This window comes from Nyctereutes procyonoides, unplaced genomic scaffold (assembly GCF_905146905.1).
Source record: "Nyctereutes procyonoides isolate TBG_1078 unplaced genomic scaffold, NYPRO_anot_genome, whole genome shotgun sequence".
Classification (NCBI taxonomy): Eukaryota; Metazoa; Chordata; class Mammalia; order Carnivora; family Canidae; genus Nyctereutes; species Nyctereutes procyonoides.
The window spans coordinates 8,619,918-8,638,231 of record NW_026575132.1 but is presented as its reverse complement, the minus strand read 5'-3'; the positions used below and the strand labels follow the sequence as shown (position 1 = coordinate 8,638,231).

The 18,314-nt window shown below is 36.7% G+C and overlaps 1 protein-coding gene across 2 annotated transcripts in view; it reads left to right on the top strand.

The window, feature by feature from the left end:
* The window catches only part of SATB2 (SATB homeobox 2), a 185,837-nt gene that overhangs the window by 116,293 nt on the left and 51,230 nt on the right, over positions 1-18,314 (top strand). For both annotated transcript variants that reach the window (XM_055345634.1, XM_055345633.1), the window contains 2 exons: positions 11,779-11,991; positions 16,232-16,387. In XM_055345634.1, coding sequence (XP_055201609.1) covers positions 11,779-11,991; positions 16,232-16,387 — 369 coding nt within the window. The remainder of the gene's footprint in view (positions 1-11,778; positions 11,992-16,231; positions 16,388-18,314) is intronic.

The window sequence follows — 18,314 nt, the reverse complement described above, 5'->3', positions numbered from 1 at the left end:
TTCATAAAATATGTACAGTGAATCTTCCTTAATAGATAAACTATTCTCTAATTTATTTAAAAATCCAACGACCTACATATTCATATGTTCAGAAATCCCCCATTTACTAACATTGTTTCTCCTCTGAGACCTTCCATCTGAGCAAATCTGTTAAATGAAGTAGAGGAAGCTTTGATCCAAAATAGGCTAAATCCATTGGAACGGATGCCCTGCCACGTGTGAGTGGGAGCATTGGAATGCCAGAAAAGGGAAATTAGGTGTGATCCACGTCCGCTCTCTGCACCACCATCCCCTTACCTTGATGATAGGGTTCAGGAAACACTCTTACACAAGGAATCAGCAATAAGAAGTTTCTACAGTTTGAAAATGAACTTTTGCCACATTGATTAATTATATAAAAGAATTATTTTTCTTTTTCCTCTAGCGGATTACATCATAACTCAGAAAGTTCAGGTCCATTTTCTGTTTCAGGTAGTTCTCCTGAGCCAATTCTTGGAAACATGTTTTCAGTGAAGCACAAATGTGCTTCACAAAATGTGCTATTCTGTAACAGTGGGCCTCTAATTTGGTATCTTGCTCCTTCTTCAGTTTGATGCAAAAGTCACCAACTTACACAATTTGCAACCTTTTCGTCAGACACCTTACTTGAGAAAGTTGTTCGTCATCGTCTTATCTGACAGAGAAAAGGATTTTAGAAATTTCCCAATTCCTTTGGGAAATCATTTGTTTGACCTGTCCTTATTTGACTACTTTTTATTTTTTATGAGACTTTGCAAAGAATCTGCTGTTTACTCATCAAAGCCACATCATTTTAAGAAACTTAAAGCCAGGGTCATAAATGCAGTTTTATGAAGTGACTCAGCAACCGGAGAATGTTTTCAACAGATTGGAAAATTAGATTGAATGATGTATCAGGAGAGTTGGCAGTAAGGTCAAGGGCTAGAAATGTACATGTCTGTATGAAATGACATGGATTTTACTTTTATGCTTTATTGGCACCATGTATCTAGTATTTACACCTATGTTATTAAGGCTAAAAATGTCTAAGGACTTGCTAAACATCATATGGTGAAGTGGCAGGGTTAGGAAGAGATAATGTAGCAACAGCGTGAACATTTTAGCAACCAAAATATTTGGAAATCTGAACTTACATGCGTTACCAGTCAATTTGGGGGAGAAGAAAGTCTTGTGTTTGATTTATACATATTGTTAGCAAAGATGGGCTTGATTTAATTACACATACAGTTTACGTTTTAGAAAACTTGACCCCCAAGGTATTCAGAATTATTTCTCGGCCAGCCTTTGGTCCCAGCCATCATTATTTCTTACTATGCGATGGAGATATGGGCGCTCAGCAAGTCATACAGGAATAGAACACAATGTAAACCCAGGGTCTTGACTCCATGGTCCAGTGAGCTGGTTATAAAATGACAAGGAAACCTGTGAGAAAAAGGAAGTCCATCCACTGAAAGATGGCCTGTAAATATGAAATGCTGCAGATCAGCCATGAACATGTTATTGGGTTTTGAAGCAAATAATACACCCTCTTTTGATTTCAACATTAAATTAATAAAGTAGGAAAAGATGGCCCTGCTTGCTTCATAAAATAGGCAATCTTTCATTTCAGAACCACTGGCTTGAATTCATAGATTTGAAGATTATAATAATATTAATATCTATCAGGATAGCAGTGTCTCAGAGTTATTAGATGGCTTAAGGATGGCCTCTAGCTAGTGGTCTCACTTCAGTTTCTCTTGTACATATAAAAACTATCATTAATTAGCACCTTTTGGGCAATTCCAGCCAAAAAGGATGGAGGAGATACTGGCTTTGTGCTCTGGGTAGACAGATGGTTGACTCAGTAGCTGTCAAACATATATAACCCTCTCCTCATTCCCAAATCTACTTGGAATAGAAAGTTTTGTGAAGGAGAATATATAAAGACATCCCCCCCCTTCACAAAACTGGCACCAAAGAATCAGAGGAAAACAAAGATGATAGTACACCATTCTGCTTGTTCCTATCCCTTACCAGTGTGCAAAGTTCTTAAACATTAGAATGGATTAATTATAGAAAATTCCAGTTTCTCCATTTCAGCTTAAAAAGGCTGCTTCTGGGGATGGTTTTCTAAGTTTCTGTCACTATTTTCTGACAAGGAGTGATCAACTCATTTCACACAGATAAGGTATCTCTCTCTTCAATAAGGACATTCCTTTACCTTCAGTGAGTGTGGCTCAGTATAGATCTATATTTTGTATGAAGGCCTGTTTTAATATTTAAGTAGTCTCCTCTGATTCTGGCTGATGTTTACAATTAAAGTAGAATTTTTATAGAAGGAATACAAGGAACACTAGCTTTAGATCCCATTATTTATATACTTTTTCACCACTGCTTATTTAAAGTAATAAAAAAAAATACACAAGGGGTGTTCCTTTCATGGCCATTGATTGAGATGATGACCATTTGGCCTGGGGTTAAGTGCATGTTTGTTCAAATAAAGTGAATTAAGTGTAAAAGCCAGAAATGTGGTGAGAAAAATATAACCGAATCAATTTGAAGTCAGTTGGAGATTACAAGGTTGTTTACATTCTGTCTACAAGTTTTGTACCTAAAATTATCATTGTAGATGACAGCATTTACTTTCAACTTCTCTTACTGTAAAGCCCAGGGAGAAAAACTTTTTACATACTCGCACATGTGGACATATGTATGTGTGTCTATCTGGAGCTCCATCTCATTTCCTTTTTTTTTTAAGATTTTTATTTATTTATTCATGAGAGAGAGAGAAAGAGAGAGAGAGAGGGAAGCGGAGACACAGGCAGAGGGAGAAGCAGGCTCCATGCAGGGAGCCTACATGGGACTCGATCCCGGGTCTCCAGGATCAGGCCCTGGGCTGAAGGCAACGCTAAACCGCTGAGCCACCTGGGCTACCCTCCATCTCATTTCCATCGTAATTTTATCTATCCATATATTTCTATGGTCCTTCATGAAAGGCAGAAAAAAAAAGTCTTCATCAAATAATACTTATACCATGTATGAAGTACTCTGGTAATTTCCAATCTATTTAATTGCATTTCATTATTAAAAAAATTGTTACAATGTACTGAAATACTTCTACCATGTGCTAAGAATTCTGACCCATATTTAAATAAGAATGCAAATTAAGGCTTTTTTTTTTTTTAAAATGACTACAGAGTTACTTAGGGAAGAAAAGTTTACTTTTGAATATCTTGGTTTAGTGACATGCTGGATATCCATATGGTCATTCCACTTAACATAATTAATTAAATTTTTCTCTACATTATCCTCTATCCCAAATAATTTTAGTTACTCCGCTTCCTAAAATGTATTCTTTGCATTTTCTGCCTTCTGTATGGGAAGATGTTTAGCAAATTATAAGTGGAGGGCCTTGAAATTTTGAAACTACAAATTTAAAATAAGAATTGTACTTTGGTATTAGTTCTGTATTTATTAATTCATTCACTTAACTAATATTTTTTAAGCATTCAGAGACTATGGTAGGCATTATAATGAAAGCTAACAACATTTATTGAACACATGTATTAGGTACAGTTACGAGCTCTGGGGAATCCTGTGTGGGAAGTATATACTTATTAAAAGTCAGTTTTACAGGTGAGAAAACTGTGCCATAGGGAGATTAATTAATCTTTATCCAATTGAAGCCCAATTTGGAACCCAGCAATTTTGACTTCAGAACTCACATTCACAACCACTTTAGTCTCAATTACTTTTGTTATCATAGAGCAGACGATGGAAGACACAATCCCTTCTTCAAGTAGGTACAAGGGGTAAACAGGCTTTCAAACCAGTAATCCCATTGTGGTATAATAAGTACTATGATGTGTTGCATGTACCGTATGAGAAAAGATGTTCTTGACCTTAGAGGTGATTGAAGTTAATGTAGAAATATTTCAGTAGGAAAAAAATAATGTTTTTTTTAACTGTTTTAGGACAAAGTCAACTCATATGTTACCAGACTGCTTTACTTTTTATATCTAAATGCATTTGATACATTTGAGATATAAATATTCACTAAATGTATGTTTTTGGTTTGTTTTGTTTTGTTTTTGGAAAGTGCTATTTTTGCCAATGTTTTGACAAAGTAGCCAAAGCTAGTAAATTTTGGGGGCAGTTTGCCAACAGTTGTTTCACACAATACACATAGAAACTAGAAATAACCAGGGGCCCAGAACTTTGTGAATGCAGCAGTCATGTGCCAGGTACTTGAGGTGTTAGTAGAAACCACTTATGTGCCCAGAGCTGAGAACACCATTGGCAAATGTTTCCAAAGGGAACCTGTTCAATTCTCTATTTGCTTTTGCTTTGGGTACTAATATGTTTAAAACTTTTGACTTAGATTGTGCATAGCTCCCCATTCCAGTACCTAAGACTTTCTAAAGACATAAAGGGAAGGGATAAAGAGGAGAAAAACTGCATATCTAATTGCATCTATCTTTGCATTAAGTAGGTAGATAAAAATAATAAAGTTGCTAAGTTCCCCATTGTATGTGCTCAAGAGTGGCTTGGACAAGGGGAAAGCAGTTAAGAGGGATGGTTTTGGTGTCAAGAATGTTTTTGTTGGACCCCTTCACTTTGTATTGCATGCTTACTGTATTCTGATATGTCAGATGGCTCAAGTGAAGTTTTATTATGTACATTTGAAAGAAGGCTGTCTTTGAGGGAAGTATTTCAATTAATAAATTGCAGATTTGGGGTACATGAAATATCTGTTCTAGAGTCTGCATGGCCCACCATTTTGATTTCCATTATCTTTGTGTTTATAATAGTTTGAATGAAAAGATCTTGAGTGTCATATGTGGTGCATCAGGGCCTGTTGCTGGGTGTTCAGAAAAATGAAAAAAAATGCATTTGATACATTCTAAGAGCCTGTATATTCGCAACTAACCACTAAGCACAAAGTATACAGATTCTGCTCCCAAGGAATTTACTTTAGGAAATGATAGGAAGAAGAGGTTTTATAGTAGCACAATGTAAAAGATGGTTAAGTGTCATAAATGGGAGATAGAACTAGTGCCATATCAGTTCAGAGGAGGGAGAAACTATTGCCAACTGCAGTATATATACATACATATATATAATGTATATATATATATATATACACATACACACACACACGTTTTAGTGCATTACAGAATACATTTCTACAGAAACAACATTTGTCTGCAAATGTTACTTTTGTATATGCACTTATATTTGCAGAGTACATTAATTCCCTGTAGATGCTCAATTCTATCCACCCCCATCCTACAAAAATGCTACATGCATAGGCTGTCTTTCCTAATGAAGAAATATTGTAATAAAGAGAGATTTTATTAAACTAATGCAATAACGACATTTTCTTTGAGGATTTAACACATCATTTTTAATAATAAAAATCAAATTGTCATTGTTGTGCCCTGTATACCTTTTATTTAAATCAGCCTAAGTACTCTGGCTTCATGGCTAAGCAGTACTCTGGGGGGTGAAGAGGGGGGTGAGTATTTTTAGCATTACACAAATGAATTTCAGCATTCAGGTTCATAGTGGGGGTGTAGATTATGAATATGGAACCCAGGGAAACCTGTTTATATTCGTGAGCAGAGGGGAAAATGCCTCTCAGGAGCACCTAAAAGGAAATGAGATTGGAGATTAGGAAAGAGCCAGTTCTATTAGGTCAGCTTTCAGATGCTGGGATGTCAGTACTTTCTACAGCCACACAGTTGATTTCACAGCTTCGATAACTGCATTAACCACTGAGATATAAGAGCTCACTTTGTATGATTAGGCTAGGAATTTGGTACTACCTGGTTTTCACAAAAGAATACCAATTTTTGGCTCTCACATCAGCTGAAACCAGACATTTCAGAATTGTGTGAAAAGTAAGGCTAACAAAATAAGCACGCAAATGTGAAGAGTGAAGACACGAGTAAGATGTGAAGAGTATATTTGGAGGGTACTAGAGTTTTTTTGTTTTTTGTTTGTTTGTATTTCAAGGAAAGAATGTGATAGATCATGCTCAGAGCAGGATGAGGTGTTGGCTGATACGTGATAAGGCCCCTTCTACCTTCCATCCTCTATAATTTTAATCTGTAAAATGGGGGACATATATGTGTCTTTGAACCTTGCTGATTGGTTATGACATCATTTGTTTAAAGCAATATATAAATATGAACTAATTATACTTTCAGACTCATTACCACGTAATACATGTTTCAACTCATACATCCTTTAAGAGTTGTAAATTGATTTCTGAAGATCATCATTAAATAGCTTACATGCTTTGTTAATATATCCAACAATAAGTAAAATACATTATTAGGGGACAGGGTTTATGTTCTCAAAAATCTATCTTTGCTCAGACTGGAACTCAACACTTTCAAACTATTTGCTTGTATGATAAATGAGTATTTTTTGGTTGGGTTACTTCAAAGGTATATGTTACAATAAATAATATGAATATTGCAGGTTACCCTTTATACCTCCCACTTCCAACTGCCACAAACAGAAATGTAATTTACAGAAATGAAAACAGTCTCCAGCTAGCTTGAGGCTTTTTCCAAGAGGGAGCACTGGGGTTTGCTGGGCCAGTTTCCTCAGTACACACCTGGTGTATATCACTTTAAAAAATAAATTATGCCTCATTAAATTACAATTAAATGGAATCATGATCATTTGTTTTTCTGGAAGGAAGATGTTTTGCATATTGAAAGCCTAATTTGTTGCAGGTGACAAAAAGGCTGAACAGATTATCTAATATCACTTCATTTTGGGGGGTAATGTTTGCTGGTTATTTTGTATATACTCCAGTAGTTCAGAATTATATTAATGTGGCCTGTAGTATTTTTCACTTCAAAATGTCTTCTGCTTTATCAGTTTTTGCACCTTTTTTTTAAGCTTTTAAAGAAACAGAAACGTCTCTTGGCATCCTGGATAAATCATGCTCTTTCTTTTTCTAACAATGTTTTAATGCTGGCCAATCCCTCACTTGCCTATCCCCCCTTGGCCAGTCTCATCATTATCTCTATGTCCATGTACTATGTGTATTTCAGATCTCAGCCAAGTCAAGTCCTACTTTTTCCAAAATGTTTTCCCTGAGTCCTGCAGCTTGCAATTCATTCTATCTGGAATTTGTGATACTTGTCATCTTTTACATTGTGTTTCTATAAACCATCATATAGTGAACTCCTTGGCAGCAGAATCTGTGTCGTCTTAATATTTTCATCCCTTTCTGAACTTCATACCACCTCATAACTAAGAAATGAATTAATAGGCTTTTCTTTCATTTTTTGGTAATAGGTGCATTGAGTTTGGGGGGTTCCCTAGGTAATCGGTGGGAGATATTGCCTACAGAATTACTAAAAGTCTGGGAGATGTGAAGAATGAATGTCTGTTAAAATCTAGACAGTAGTGACCTCCACTGTTGCTGTCAAGCCTTGAGAAGGTCTGAGGGGCTCGGGCTCAGTGTTCCTAGAACCTAGTCCAGGTTCTATTTCTCTTCTTGCTCTATTAAGGAATTAAGGGGCCCATCATAAACAATTTCTCATCCGTCTCAGACAAGCCCTCAAAGGCTAGTGCAGAAAGTTAGAACTAAATTTTATAGAGCCAGTCATGGTAATGTTTCCCAAAGCATTTCTTGAGTATCAACATGTATTTTACACACTAAGAATTTGGGGCAAACTATATAAATTGTTGAAGAAATATGGAAGTTGTAATAATGTAAACAAGAAAGCTCATCAGAAATGGCAGATTCAGAAACTATAGTCATCTCGTTTGTCCCAAAGAAATATTTAAAATATTAGATAGAATAAGTACATTAATTTTTCATTTTAAAAATTAGCCTAAATTCTTTGTTTTGTTTGTGGAGAGAGCCTATATTAGCAACCGAGCTAGATGGCATTATATTATCTCTTGTGCTTTTAATTATTTTGTTTTTATTGAATTTTCTGCCAATGTTATATATTCTCTGTGGGTACTGGAAATAATATAAAGCTTGCAAAATCCCCCATTAAAAGGCTAAGGAGAAGGCCAATTTGAGGTTCTTTTTGCCTGACTCTGTTCTTTTTTCAGTGGCTTATAACCCAAGAGCTATTGTGCAAGGTGTCTTTCTTCCCTGTGCAGATGTTCCCTCTATTCCTTTTCAGTCAACATGTTTCCTGGTCTTACATAACCTCAGCTAACACCGTGCTGGGAATAGTTATAATCCTTCCCTTGAGAAGGCTCTGTTGCCTACAATGAGGAAAATTCTTAATGACCACTTTACTCAATACTTGCAATATGTTTTAATATGATTACTGATATGAAAGTTTAATAAGCAATATCCTGGTTAATTTATTAATTTCCCTCAATTTTCACGTTCTCAATATTCATGACCTTTCTATTCATAAAAGTACTTTTCTTTTTTTCAGTGCCCAGGTGCCATGGCAAATTCTCTGTATCTCGGGCTGCATAATGGGAATGTTCAAGTGACACCTCCTGCCTGGCTGGCTGATAATTAAAATGCCAGACAACATAGTGGCAAGGGCTTTAGAAATATTTATGTGAGATAAATTATTAATTTATATTCTATTCAAGACAGTTTCCATATGATAAACATTTACTTATCTTGATAATTAGATAAGGTGGTCTGTCGTGTAAATTATGCCATAGGTTTTCTTCTGATTTTTTTTTCCCCCATGAGATTTTCAGCTAACTGAATAAATTCACTCTACATTTAAGAGCCTGCGGAATTTGGACCATATTTTTAAAAATTCCAGTTTAAATAGTGAAGAGCACATAAATAACCAAAATGAAAAAGACTCAACAAAACAGCTAAAACTCTTTTTGTGCTCACCAGTTAGCCACTTGTTATTGAAAATGTCTGAGGTAAAAAGAATCTGCTTTGGGACTATGGCTACACAGATGAGACTTTAAGTAAATAATTGAGAACAGTGTTCTCATTCTCTGGGGCAATACGTGGAGGCAGCACTGGCCACCTTGCTGGTTTGAGACTTTATCTTCACTTAGGCAAATGAAACAGAGGCAATAGTATATTTCACCAGCCCCTTAAAATACAAACATTGTGTCTCATTCACTTCAGAAATGATGCTGATGAGCAGTCATTTACAAAGATGCTTTGTCTTGATTTTTCTTAGAGGTGGATTCATTTCCCTATAAGTTTGTCCAACATGTAAAAAAAGTAGGGGAAGGAACTCCACAATTTCTGTGTGGGGAAAAAATAAAGTCAACCAAGCCAAACAAGAGATAAGTAAAAGACCTCTATGCTTTGGAAGAATTTTTTTTTTTATTGATTAGGAATGAACAACTTACTATTTTGAACCTGGTCCATTAGAACAATAGTTTTCGTTATGTAAGATCCTTACACTATTTTTGCATGTAAGATCCTTACTATAATGTACTTCACTTGGAAAAATAATTTCACAGAATACTTTTAGTAATTTTGCCTTTGAGATACCGTAAGTATAATTATAGTAGCCAGCATAAAGAATATATCCATGCAGACCCTAAAATCCCTCCAAATTTGGTAGTCTAAGAGTTATTAAAATGCTAAAGTTGCTTATGCTAGAGAGAAGAAAGGAGAGAAGGGGTGGGGCTGGGGGGAACCACCTTATCCCGTATGTGCAGAGTTTGTTATTGAAAGCTCAGGAAACATCACTCTTAGTGTCTTATTGGTATTGATTTTAAATCCACTTCCATCTTGCTTTTTATACATGTTAATTTGGAGATTTTAGGACAAATTCATTATTAACATTTCAAGTTGCTTAATGCAAGTGGAAAGTAGGATAACTTAAGGCAGAACTGACTTTTAATTTCAAAAAGAGAATCTGTACCTAGATTGTATAACATTTTCTGGGAGACAAATGTCTCTTGCTTCTAAAAGCCTGATAAGAAATCTGGATTTTCTTACATTCATTTTACCAATATAGTATTTTCACATACATGTTCTATCATTTTCTTTCTTTGGGCATGCGTGCACACAGACACTTACTAGCATTTCTTTTAGCTTCATTGTATGGCATGTTGTATTCTTATTTGCAAAGACTTCTCTAATCCAAGCAGCATGACACCCATGTTGCAGAAGTATCATGTGGCATACTACTCATAGATTTCTTATAAATTGTCTTACGTGATATTTTATTTTATTTTAAGATTTTATTTATTTATTCATGAAAGACACACAGAGAGAGGCAGAGACACAGGAAGAGGGAGAAGCAGGCTCCATGCAGGGAGCCCGATGTGGGACTCGATCCCGGGACTCCAGGATCATGCGCTGGGCCAAAGGCAGGCGCTAAACCACTGAACCACCTAGGGATCCCCTTATGTGATATTTTAAGTGGTAATTACCTCCTTGGAGTGCTGATAGTTTTGTGATGCACATTCTTGTGACATTTGCTTTACTACATTATAATGTAATTACTTATTTTTTTAAATTGCCTACCTTACCCTGAAGATTTCTGGCCAACCAGAGACTGTATATGCTTCTTCCATACAATACCTCTTTATATTTAAGTTATATTTAACAAATCTGAATGTGTTCTTTGCATTAATATTCCCCTCAGTGGAAATGTCTTTGGCATCTACTTTTTACCATTTTGGGTTGCCCTAGGTATTCTAAGACACAGAGGTTAACAGAGCTAGAATTAGCTCTTCCTGGATGATAATCCCAGACTCTGGTTTCATAGTACCCTGAGAAGAGATGCCCTGAGTCAGAAGTGTAAAGTGATGTCTCTGTGTGATAATCTAACAAGAGTGCAGAATTGAAATGGTTTAGCTTTTACCCAAAGTACTTACGTGTTCCAGCCCTTTTCTTGAGTAGATACTACTTTTCTCTAGACTTGTCAACATTTTCCTTTTCCTTGTGAGTTCTCTACCATCAGAGCACATGAAAACACTAACTTCCTATTTAAAGCTTTCTATATGGATGAGTCACATATTCAAAAATTATCTGAGCCTATACATGGCATTCTCTGATGTGTGCTCTGATCACTCACCAGATGTGACTCTATTTCCATTGCTTTTAATGGTAGGATTAGAGCTTCCACCAGAAGGGCATCTCAGAAAAAAGGTTTGGGTGCCCTCAGGACCATATACAAGGATACCAATTATGTATGTGGATTGAGAAGCCATCAGAGAGTTAACACAAGTTACAGCCATTTGCTTTGTGTCTTTCTCCCCCCCCCCCTTTTTTTCTTTTCCTTTTTTTTTTTTTTTTTTTACCATGAGAAACATCTATATTGAAAACAGTGGCCGGTCACACAGAAATTCAGCCAAACTTTTTTTTTTTTTTAAGTCGATGTAAATCTCCCATGCTGTTTAAATGTCGGAACTAAATTTACCAAACTTGGCAGATTTGTAAAGCTGAGCAGGACTGCCAAGTGTTCCCAGTTTCAAGCAGAGAGAGTTCTAACAGTTCCTGAAATACTTGTAGGAGGCACCTGGTGGTAACTGCAGTTTCACAAGCCTTCCGAGCGCCTACCTTGCTAGCTGGCATCTCTGTATGCTGACGATTATTACAGTGATGATAAAGTGTCAGAATAGAACAGTCCAGAATAAGGCACAGCCCTGGAAGGCAAGCACATTCCCACAAAATCTTCCTGCTGGAGAACCCTCAGCAATTAGACTGAGGTTCTTGACATCACAGCCAGCTGGTACACTAAACAAAGGGGGAGGGGGAGAGATGATGGAAACCATACACATACCTGCAGATATGACTTGGCCTGTTATTGTTTTTTTCTTGTTTTTTCTTTTCCATTTAATCAGGGATTGTTGTCTGAGATTTTGCGTAAGGAAGAAGACCCTCGGACAGCCTCTCAGTCTCTTTTAGTAAACCTGAGGGCAATGCAGAATTTCCTCAATCTGCCAGAAGTGGAGCGGGATCGCATATACCAGGACGAGAGAGAGCGGAGCATGAACCCCAATGTGAGCATGGTCTCGTCAGCCTCTAGCAGTCCCAGCTCCTCCCGAACCCCTCAGGTGAGATATTTGCTCCACTGACTTTTCACTCTTGGCCTTGGAAACCTCTTGCCTTTATTGATACTGTATTTCTCTCAAAAACTAAGAGATGTAACTCAAGGATTCCTTTATTCACTGATCATATTGGTCAGAGAATGTAAAGCTCTGACCGTGTAATAGTGGTTATCCTTTACTGTGTCATACGGTATTTCTGTCCCTTTAGAAAAATACCATTCTTTCTCATAGAAAGGGCAGGAGTGGGTGGATGGATAGGCCTTAGAATGTTTACACACATCTGCTTAGTTATCTAAGACAGGGTCAGGGGATTTGAGTTGAAACTGAGTTTGCATAGCAAGAACACTGCTTTTCCTTAAACTGTATATTTATTTGGATACTGGGTGAGGGTTGGGGGCAGGGGACACATAGAGTAATCCAAGCTCTTCTTTATGCAATCTGAAAAAGACAAAATGGGGAAGAAATCTGTGCGTGGTAGAAGCATTCACGTGCAGTGTCTGGATGAGATTTGTTCAGGAGATCATTCAGTGATCCTTCAGAACACAGACGTGGAAAGTAGGCCTTAATGATTTTCCTTCCTAGGGTGATCCTTCCTGCAGAACATGATGACTCAGCTTTCCTTCCCTCCTTTTTCCACTCTTTAAAAGCATTCGGATCTGGTCTTCCTGCAATGCATACATCTAGTGATGCCATGTGCTTCAGAGGTCCTAACTAAAGGGTCAAGGTCTCGAGTCAGCTAAGCGACTATTCTAGTTCACATCTGAGCCATCATTGTAGCACTTCTATTTCCCCCAGACTTTTACTAGTCAGTAGATTTATGATAAAGCCATCTCATTTACTTTTGCTAGGATGGCTGCAAGTTAGGTCTCAAAACATATTTAATAAGGTACACATTTGTACAATCTCAAAAAATAGGTACTTTGAAATCAAAGGGTTCTGTTGAATTTTTTTGTTGTTTTTTGTTTTTGTTTTTGTTTTTTTTTTGCATAGATATGATTTTGGTATTATGAGTGTTTTCTGGTAACTTCCAAGGAACTGATTAAACATAGAAGCAGAATTTTATTCTAGTAGAAATATTTGAGCTTTTTCAAGTATATCCATTTTTTTCACACACCATAACTTTTTTTTCTTTCTTTCTTTTTTTTCTTTTTCTTTTTTTTGCTCTGCAGTAGATTTTTAATTGAAGATCATTTTCTGTCATGCAGTGCCAAATTGTGATACTTACACTCTAGTCTTTGGTGAATTATGGGTTTTAGTTACTGTTAAACCAAAAATAAGTCTCTTGACTGCTTACTTTGGATGAGTGTGACCAAGCTTTTTTCATTTTATTTATTTTTAAAAATCTTGAGGCATACATATTGAGCTATTGAACTGGACAAGTTGTTAATTTGCACTAATATTTACTTCTATTAAATTCACCAATATTTTTGCCACTTTTGAAGCCCATTAAATCATTACAGAGTCCAGCCATGCTTCATGGCTGTTTAACCAACTCTTCTCAGAAAGTCACTTTTGCTTGTTAGAAAATAACTCAAGTCTGGGTGGTGAATTTTCTGCTTCTTTGTAATATTTTTCTAGTGTGATTATTTCTTAGACACCTTTTTTCAAGACATGATAGCTTTCAGAGCCAGACTAATTTACCAGGCAAAACAATCAGAGTCAGTATTTTGCTTTATGGAATAGCAAAAAAAAATCTCATCTAGAAAATTCCTAGGGAGAAGTGCCCTTTATGGACAAGAATAACAGGGAAATTGATCATTTAATTTCACAATTTTGAGGTTTCTGAAAATAAATAAAAAATCCTTTTCTCAAAATATATTTGAGAATACAGTCATGGAAGTGGCATGTGTACATCGTCTGGAACTTTCTTTTTCTCTTAGTTAAACATTGAGAAAAGGAAGCTATTAAAGTTTTTAAAAGCATTTACGGATTATCTATGACTCAAACTTCTTTACATACGTATCTTAGTAGTAAAGATCTTTAGTAAAGCTTTCACTGTGAGAACAAATGTTAGAGGAGTACCCACTGATAAGGCTTTTAGTTGGAGTCAGCATTCTAGAACACCCAGGCAGCCTCCTGTTGGTTAGAGAATATTTCCCAGACCCCATCAACAATTTATTATTGGTTCAAAACAAATGAAGAAATTTAAAATGTTAAATTAAACCTTCAGAGTCCCTTCTCATATTCTTTGAGTTGGATGGCATTTCTTGATGTACTTAATAACAATAAAACAACAGTATAAAGATAAGAATGATAATTTATTGAGCACTTATTATGTATCAGGTATTGTAAGCATTTTGCATGAATTCAATCATGACCATTTTGTGTTGTTATTCCCATTTTATAGATAAGAAAACGGGTTTTTAGTGAGTTAAATAATTTGTGTGGGTTCGCACAACTGAGTGATAAAGCTAGGATTTGAACTCTGGTTGTTTCAGTCACAAGGTGTGGGCTCCTGACCATATATAATGGTGCCCTGAGGGGTTTTGTTTTAGCCCTGGGGGTTCTAGAGAAGATTTGGCTAGTCAAATAAGATGAGACAGTCAATGAGGCTAATGAAAAAATTTTAATTGAGAAAGGCAGAAGTGATATGCTAAAATATGCACTTACCAGAAAAAGCACTGTGGATTAACTAGAAATTTTGAGAAGAAAAAGTTTCTTGAAAAAAAGAAAGAAAGAAAGAAAGAAAGAAAGAAAGAAAGAAAGAAAGAAAGAAGAAAGAAAAAAGAAAGAAAATTGAATTATTATGGGAAGACCCCAAACTAGAAGGCAAGAAGGTACTTGTAAAACAGCACCCAGACAAAAGTAGAGATTTTGGAGGTAGGATAGCACAGTGCCCCAAACCCAATGCTCTGGGGCTGGAAACACTTGAGTTCAGATCATGGTTCCTTCACCTGCTGCTGCATGTTCTTCCAGCAAGTTAAGTATACTCTTTTCAGTTGTCTTCTTCAGTAAAATGAAAATAATAAAGTCTGATTTATTGGGTTCCTCAAAGAATTAAATAACAAAAGTAAAACACTTACTGGAGTGCCTGGCAAATAAAAAAAGTATACTGCATACATTGTAGTTATTATTATTTTTTAGTAATTAGAAAATAGTGGGAGACATGGAGAGAGGAGAATGCAAAAGTCAGTGAGCACTCTTAGGAATTAAAGCCTTCATAGAAACTTATGATGTTAATGCCAGCTTCAGGATGCTACTGAGCATGATCCCAGTGTCCAGACTACATGCTGTCTTTCTCCAAGTCTTAATGCTGCTTGATTCAGGGCATCCGTAGAAGGAAAGTAATGATTTGGTGACCACTGCCTTGGTTTGGGATTCTAGGGTAAGTGGAGACCAGAAAATACCCAGTTTAGTTCAAATCAGCCAGGTGCTCAGGAACCAAAAATTGGTGTCTTCTCCTGGAGTCCTGCTGCCAGGCGCTCTGAGAAGACTTCCCACCAGAGTAAATGCTGCTGAGAGTCTTTTGGATCCTGGAGACGCAAGTGTTTTTGGGTTTATCTTAACCCAAGAAGTACAGACACCTTCTATATTGTCCTTCATTTGTCTCTGAAGCTGATGGGAAATCATTCAATTAAAACGAGCACAGCAGAATACATAAAACCACAATATGAGTTTAAGGAAATGAAAATGGCACATCAAAGGCATTCTGAAGCCTAGTTTTATGAAATGAAATTTTGTTTCATTTCCACTGATTTCCTAGGTGAAATTAGGTGACTGTCTGGGTAGCATAATGATGATAATGATGGGAAACCATACATACTCAAATGACATATGTAAAGCTTTAATAAAGAATGAGAGAGACTCAGGGGAGTGCATTAAATTGAGTAATAATTTATTATTTAGAGACCTCTACCCATTTACTCATTTTTTCTGGAAGAATTGGCTCTTCCTCCAAGGTGTGCCATTTTTAGAAAGAAAAAGGTAACTGTGTGTTCTGCATGCTTGTTTTACAGTTAGGTGATCTCTTACAGTTTGGTGCCTAGAGTTGCCATCCTACCTGTGAACTGTCTAGGATACTGTGAAGAAAAGCACACAGGGTTGACAGGACTCTGCATGTCCTATAGGAATGCACTGCAATTATTTCCAATCACAATTAACCCGATTAGAATAATGGACAGGAAGTGTCCCTTTGTAGCTAATGCAGTTTGGCATCAGCTGACTGAAATCCTTTGATAATTTCTGCACAGATGGCTGGGCTGAATGCAGCACTTTTTAAATTATTATTTTCATGGTCTCTTGGTAGGCCAAAACCTCGACACCGACAACAGACCTCCCCATTAAGGTGGACGGCGCCAACGTCAACATCACAGCTGCCATTTATGATGAGATCCAACAGGAGATGAAAAGGGCCAAGGTGTCTCAAGCCCTGTTTGCCAAAGTGGCTGCAAATAAAAGTCAGGTGAGTGGTTTTTTAAAAGAGCGAAAGCGAGGGCTGGAATTAGACCATTCTCCTCCTCCCACCAATAAAAATACATCTGTTCCTATAATAATAATAACAATAATAATCCCTAGGGAACCTGTCGTGTTCTGCCTTTTGCTCTACGGTTTGCTTTTATTCCCATTGGAGTTCAAAATACAGACTAAGTTGAAACCCAGATTTTTTTTCTTTTAGGGATTTTTTTTTTCTAGAAGGAATCAGCCTTGAATGGTTTCTCTCATAATTCTAAGCACTGCTATGTATATCCCCTTTCTTTCTTTCCCCCTCTCTCTTTTTCATATTTGAGTAAAACTTAGCATGTACAAAATAGCATCTTCCTGAGACCCAGTTGGAATCTTGTCTTATCCCCTCTCATATTCCCACCAGGGGAACTGCTGACTTTGTTATAATAACCTCTTTTCACCAGCCCCAGAGACACCTTGCCATGTCAGGTGTTTCTTTTATGTGTAAAATACAGTTGTTTTTTCCAGGAGAAAATACATGTGGGGGAGGGGGTCCCAGAATGAGTGCTAAAATTGATAACAGAAAAACATAGAAGCTTATCCAGTACAGTTTCTCAGTGCCGGGATTGTGGGGAATGGAATGCTCCAGGGAAAAGGGTAAGCAGATGCTTCGGTTTTTTATTTCTGAAAGCAGCAACAGTTGATGGGAGCCACTATCTGTCTCAATTCGTTTAAAGGGATAACTACTACCCTATCCTAGAATGCGTTAGGTTGAGGTGCTGACTTATTTATCCCTAGGATGAATAATTATCCAGTGCAGGGTGGAGGAAACAAAAGTTAGCTGAAGCATAATTTTGAGAGTCCTTTGATTCGGAGCTTGATTTCCTCTGTGGCCTTGCATGACAAATGTTTCCATCCCACATATGTAAATGGTAAAATGGTCCAGCATCTCCTTAACAGATCTCCTGTTGTGTGCTGAAAAGAAAGGGAGTTACTGAATATTGTATTTCTATTAAGCAGGAAGGGTTTTCAATGAAAATTAAATTATCATTTTAAAAATGGTAGATAGCTAAATATTGTTTTTAGACTAATTACATTGTTTTGGGAATAGCCTTTTTTACCTATAGTTTTGCAGGAACCTTACTTATTTTTCAGATGTTGATAAACAGAAAGGAGTAGAATATCAAGGAATTTTGAAGAAAATTGGAATATTCGTCTCCCTTTCAGTGTAGTAATTTTTCCTGGTTATTCTTACTCTTCGCTCATCAATGAAATCATTGAAATACAGTTTTGCTAAGATACGATGTCCAACCATCGTATGAAATACATGAAAAGAAAACACCATAGAGCCTTCTTAAACTGTTAAATGCATAAAATCCCATGTACCACATGGCAAAATATAATGAGAGTTGGAGCTGTTAAACGAATAAAGCTGTTAAATGCATAATGCCACTTGGCAAAACTACTGTGCATTTAATGGTTTTCCACTGTGTAATAAAGGACATATGTGGTAAATGTGCAGTGAGTATAAAGCTACACAATTGATTTTGCAAACCTACCCCTTGGTTGTGACTTGACGTAAATATCAAAGTTTCACTCACTTCTTTCATAAGCAGCTTTAAAGAAAACCTGAAGCCCATAGTCTAAGAGCTTGATTCAGACTGCCTGTAATCTTTCTGTTGACTTGGCACTATGGCTTTTGGAAATGGTGATGCCTCCAGCCTCCCAAAATAATTCAGGTGACTGATTGAAAGCTGTATCTGCCAGTTGGCATAAGCTTGGCTTGCCAAATTTTTGATGCCTCCTGAAGAAGTAGCCTCGATTTCATGGAATCTGGAGGAAAATGTAGTTCTGAGAATTAATAAGTTGAAGGGTAAGATTGAGCCTTAGTTGGGGTAAGGTGCTTTGAGGTTTTACCTTTTTTCATTGGGACAGTGATCTCATTC